This window comes from Nuphar pumila, chromosome 17, assembly GCF_984573655.1.
Source record: "Nuphar pumila chromosome 17, dmNupPumi1.hap1.1, whole genome shotgun sequence".
NCBI lineage: Eukaryota > Viridiplantae > Streptophyta > Magnoliopsida > Nymphaeales > Nymphaeaceae > Nuphar > Nuphar pumila.
Window position 1 is genome coordinate 9199300 of NC_143265.1, and position 6000 is coordinate 9205299.

Consider the following 6000-nt stretch of genomic DNA (forward strand, 5'->3'; position numbering starts at 1 on the left):
ATCCCGTTCCACCAATAAGCCTGGTGGAGATCCTTGAATATATTGGTAGAACTAGGGTGAACGAAATACCTCAACCTGTGGGCCTCACTCATCAACTCCTCCCGCACTGCCTTCGAAACCTACCATCTGTCTCCAAACATGATGATCACATCCTCCTTACGCCGAAACTGCGCATCAGGCTTCTAGGCACTCACGAACAACCTCTCGAATTCTGGATCGATTGAATGAAGCTTCTCAATATGGTCTGTGATCTCAGGCCATGCCTGCATCTTAGCACAAATGATGCGTTCGGAATCATCTGCAGACAGCTGTCATCGGACAAACTCCTCGATCAAGTCCCATCTTCGTCCGATTAAACTGGCTGTCGTGACTCAAGTTTTCATGTTGAGCGCGTCTGCCACTACATTCGCCTTATCAAGGTGGTAGGAGATGGAGAACTCATAGTCCTTAAGGAACTCCAACCACATGTGTTGTCTCAAATTTAGGTCACACTGCGTGAATATGTACTTGAGGCTCTTGTGATCAGAAAGGACCTCGATCTGTTCCCCATATAGGTAGTAATGTCAGATCTTCAGTATAAAGACAACTGCTGCTAACTCCAAGTTGTGCGTGGGGTAGTTCTTCTTGTACACCTTCAGCTATCGAGAAACGTACGCGATGACCTTATCGTGCTGCATCAAGACAAAACTCAGTCCGGTCCCTGATGCATCACTGTACACTATGAACCCGCCCATCCTAGAAGGCAAAGACAACATTGGGGCTGAGGTCAACCTCCTTTTCAGCTTCTGGAAGCTCTCTTTGCACCGAGATGATAAAAAAAACTTCACCCCCTTCTGCAAAAGCCAAGTCATCGGAGCAGGTATATGTGAAAAGTCCTTTATGAATCAGCGGTAGTAGCCCGCCAATTCCAAGAAACTCCTGATCTCAGAAACTGTTTTTGGCTACTCCTAAGTCATCATTGCCTCCACCTTAGCTGGATTAACCTCCACGCTCTTCTTTGAGATCACGTGACCGAGAAACATCACTTTGTCAAGTTAAAGGTCACACTTCGAGAACTTAGCATACAACTTATGTTCTTTCAGTGTCTGCAACACGATCCGCAGATGCTTTCGGTGCTCCTTCATGCTCTCAGAATAGATCAGAATGTCATCGATAAACACAATGACAAACGAATTCAACCACAAACTGAAGACCCGATTCATCATATTCATAAATGTTGCAGGGCATTGGTGAGTCTAAAAGACATTACCAAGAACTCATAGTGCCCATATTTGGACTTGAACGCATTCTTCAGAACATCCTCAATATTTTTTGTACTTTCCAAGAAGAGTCTTGTTCCATTTTGGTCTATATAATTGTTTGGCTCAATGAAGTGCTTTACATTCGAGAATTTGAAGCCTCATATTCTATGTCACATAGGTGCGGGTGCGGCAATGCGGCACTTTAAAAAAATTTGGGTGGGGGTGGGGGGTGCAGGAGGGTATATATATCTAGAGAGAGAGAGAGAGAGTTTGGGTCTAGATCAAGTGTAGATCTATATTAAGATCCACAATTGATCCAGACATATCATTTTTAATAAAACGGTGGGAGTACAAACCCCCCTTTTCTCTCTCTTAGTTTGGATTTAGATCAAATGTGGACCGGGTAAACACTTGATCCAGACCCATTTTTTTTAATAAAAAGGTGGGGGCACAAACCCCTCCCCCCACCTTCCCTCTATCGGGTGGGTTTTGACCGAAAGGGCATCCCCTCTCTCTCTTTCTCTCTGGCAGATTGGATGAGTGGGAAGAAGAAGAAGAAGAAGCGGAGGAGCAGCAGGTAGCAGCTGCTTACAACTTCTCTCTCTCTCTCTTTGGCAGATTGGAAGAAGAAGAGGAGGTGAAGGTCCAACCCTTCATCCTTTTCTTCCTTCTCCCTCTCTTTCTCTTTCGTCTTCTTCTTCCTTATTGAGTCATGATTTTTTTAATGGTCCAAAATGGACTCGTTCAAAGTTGACTGTGTCTATTATAGACAAATATAACCCTAGGTACGGGTTGACCGCACCCAGGGTTATATTGACCACACCGAGTGCCGCATCCGCACCCGCGTCATGATGATGTGGCTGCGGCACCCGGTTTACTGAGTCCTGTGACATAGATGATATTTGTCTTTACAGTAAATCTTGTGTAATCATCTGCTATATATGGACAAACTGACTGTCGTTTGTGCAGCAAACAAATGCCATATGTGATTAAGCTTCCTTATCCCTTTTCTTTCAATCACTTCCGGTTTTTTTAATGCTTTATATTATGATATTCTTTTTTCAATAGTTCCTGTCGGGTGCTAGAAACCATGACCTCTCAAGTTACTATTGTCTTAAGTGTGCAAACAGGCTACACACAGGCTGGATTTATTTTAATCTGGAACTTTTAACAAGTCAGATTCTGGATCCTGATCTGGATCTGATATAGTGGAGTTAAATCCGGTTCCCAGTTTTGTATGGTAAAACTAGAAATGGTAAAGAAATATTGAAAACAGGATTTTACATGTAAAAAGTCCACACAGATTGGATTTGATAGATGAAAATTATTGATCCAAATCTGAAAAGCCCAATCCAACTATATATTCAGTTATTATTTTAAGATCTATATATGAAAATAATGTCTCAGATTGGAGGTCAAACCAAATCCCCTCCACCTTCATCCCCACTACTTATGTCTTTACTGATCCAGCCATCATGCTCAAGATGGCTTGTTTGGCCTCACTTTCCTAGTCATTTGGATATATTTCCAATTATTTTGAGTCTTTCAAATTCCTATTATTATCTTTACGGAAATGCTTATGCTTTACAATAACATTGTAATTATTGTTCTTAACAGACAAACAGGAGGGTACCCTTAGGCAGGGGTGGGCATCGGGCCGGCCCGGGCCCATTTAGAGATCGGTCCGTTGGGCTTTAAGTGTGGCCCGGCCCATTTACTAACGGGCTCAGGTTTGAAGAGCATCCGATGACCCCCATTGGCCAATGGACCAATGTGAAACGGGCCTGGCCCAGCCCAGCCCAAACCCAACTAATTAGGTAAGTAGTAAATAATTAAGTTAATTAACAAATTTCCATGTACCCAACTAATTATCTTTCTAGTTTTCATAAAATTAATACAACTAATTAGGTAAATAATAATAGTTATCAAGTTACTATACAATTAATTATTTTTTAATTTTTATATTATTAAAAATTAATAAATAACTCAGGCCCATTGGGCCAGCCTGGTAGACCGCGGGCTGACCGGGCCCGCGTATATAACGGACCGGGTTTCGGGCCCAGGCCTAAAACCTTGACCCAAACCCGGCCCGTTGCCCACCCCTATCCTGAGGTTGGATTGAAGCTTTACTGATCCAACCATCACACTTAATCACTGCTTTATGTTGCTATTGAAGCCAAGCGTATCTTCATGTCCAGGCCAACCATTCCCTTCCCGAGCCACATGCTTTGCTTTTAACTTGTTTTGGCAAATTCTCAGCCACCATTTCTTGAGATCTAAAGAGAGTTATTTAAGTAGGGCACGTGCTGTGCCTTTTTTTGACCTACATTTGAAAATGACCTACAATACTGTGCTTAATATGAAAGCTGCAGTTGATGGAAGGAGTGTTCTACATTGTCCCCATATTCTTTGCCATCTCACTTGTAGGTTTTTCTACTCATTTCCTGACATGCTGATTTGTAAACCCTTTGATACGGTTCATAGAAATGGAAAACATGTATTTTGGAAAGACAGGCCACAGGACTGGGATGGCTCTGTTGATGATTGGGTCACCTTCTAAGTTGACCCTGTAAGGAGGTGGGGAAAAGGTCACTGAAACTTATTCCTTTAAAATTTTTGTACTAGGAAACTGGATATGTTGTTTTTTTCGTTAGTTTGTTCATTGTGTGATGTGTTAGGTTGTGTTCTGATAAATTTGTCTTGGAGATTCTTTTTTATTTACTTTCATCAACTGATCCTTCTTGTCATGAATTTCTAAATTAGTATTGCTTGGCACTTCTACATATATTTTTGACGAGATTTTTTCAATGCCTTTTGAAGTGACTTCTACATATACTTCGCCTGAATTTCTAAATGAATATTGTTTGGCAGTTCTATATATACCTCATTTGTTTTCATCTAAAAAATCTGCATTCGAGGCATTCTAATATTGATTTGGTCATGCAAGTTTTCGCCCTATATGTCTTTGACATACGTTTTTTTTGTTGTTGCAGATTTGATAAAATGAATAAGAAGGGAATAGTGAATGGTTATTTTATTTGGTTAACAATTGGCTATGGGACTGGTGAGTGTCCAGTATTTTTCTTCATCCCATTAGTTCTATCTATCTTGGGTGCTTTGTTTAAAATTTATCTAATAGATTTCTCTCTTGAGCTTAGGGAGGTGCATAAGTTCAAATGACATACACATTTATCAAAAATACAAGCACTCTTGCGTGTGCATGCATGCATGCACATTCTTCACACTTTATCCTAATATCTTTTTACTTGTATATTTATGTTGAAATAATCTTTTCTTTGTTGTTAGTTGTAGACCATCTCATGACAACTTTTTGGCTACACATTAGTTTATGACTTGAAAAAAAGTGCCTACTTCATGCTACTATATTGAAAAATATTGATGCAGGCCTGTTCCTCACATACCTTGCCTTGTATTTAATGGATGGTCACGGCCAACCTGCTCTTCTTTACCTTGTCCCATGCACATTAGGTATCAGTCTTCATCTCTTCTCAGTTTCTGATTAAGGAAAGATTCATCGGTAACTTTTTTTGTTGACTTTCTGTTCTATCTATTCATTTTGCCAATTTGGGTACGTTTCAGGTTTAATCGTCATATTGGGCTGGCGGAGGAAAGAGCTCAAATATTTGTGGAACCATGGGGAATCCCCATCAAGTGATACTGCATCAGAAGCTTGAATGCCCTCTGATCAAAAGCAAGATCTTGGAACCAATGATTCATGGCAACTCGAATAGCTCCATTATATACATCAACACCCAGAAGGCACAAATGGCACCCATATTTTGAAAATATCGCTAGTAAGGCAGTATTTGTGAGTGCTATTAAAAATGTGATACTGCATTAAAACTTCTTTTGCATAGTTCAACATTATTTATATGTTCATTGTATAGTTATATATGTTGTATAAATAATTGAAAATTTTTATACTGTTATTTTTTAAGATTTTTTGAGAAAATCAAAATTTTAAAATATTGAGATTTCTGTGAGTGAGATTTGTGACTATGGTGAAAGCTAATGCCTTTCAGCTTTCTTGCATTAGGTGCTTGTACTTCGGATGGTGAGTGCGGTGGTGCGTCTACCAGCCACGCAAGGCAATCGCATGCTCAATCCAGTTTGTTTCTATTTATGTAACACTGTAAAGTCTGTTGTATTATCTAACTGCATTTGAGTTCTGACGGGGAAGCCATTCTCAGGTTCTTTTTTCCGCACTTCTATCATATTGTATCACTCTAAGGGCATGTATGCTTTGGTCACAGCTGAGAGTAGAAACTGTGACATAAGGTCAATCTTGTGACCAACTTTCACAAGATTCAATGCAAATAGTCAACTGCTGGCAATAACAATCACAATTTATACTTTTCTAATGTTTTACTAACCTTGAGAAAGTGATATGATTGTGATTTGCAATTAGAGGATCTTGAGAAAATCTATGAATCACGGTGCATTTTATAAACAAAAAATGACCATACTGTACAACAAAAACAATTTGTTTCCCCAAAAAAATTATGTCCAAAACTGCAACTTTTCAACTGTAAAAGAACTTTTATCTTTTTGCACATGCAAATTTTCTCCATATATGCTAATTTTCCTCTCAAATATTCAAATATGTGAATTCCTTTTATTTGCAAATTTTCTCTCAAATATGCAAATTTCTTCACATGCCATTGAGATTTTTTTTTCAAAATGCAAGAATATGGGATTGGCATGCTGTATTTTGTGATTTATCCATCAAATACGTGTT

The 6000-nt window shown here is 39.3% G+C and overlaps 1 protein-coding gene across 3 annotated transcripts in view; it reads left to right on the plus strand.

Moving 5' to 3' along the window:
- The window catches only part of LOC149811576 (signal peptide peptidase-like 2), a 96592-nt gene extending 91027 nt beyond the window's left edge, over window positions 1–5565 (plus strand). Inside the window, exons 12-15 of one of the 3 annotated variants that reach the window (XR_016428511.1) lie at window positions 4235–4305; window positions 4647–4730; window positions 4842–5056; window positions 5299–5565. Coding sequence is in view for 1 of the 3 variants with exons in the window: in XM_089993113.1 (XP_089849239.1) it covers window positions 4235–4305; window positions 4647–4730; window positions 4842–4936 (250 nt within the window). In the remaining 2 variants the exon portion in view is untranslated. Of the gene's footprint in view, window positions 1–4234; window positions 4306–4646; window positions 4731–4841; window positions 5169–5298 lie in introns of those variants that run through there. The other 2 variants (XR_016428512.1, XM_089993113.1) reach the window with 2 other exon arrangements.
- Window positions 5566–6000: the final 435 nt, after the last annotated feature.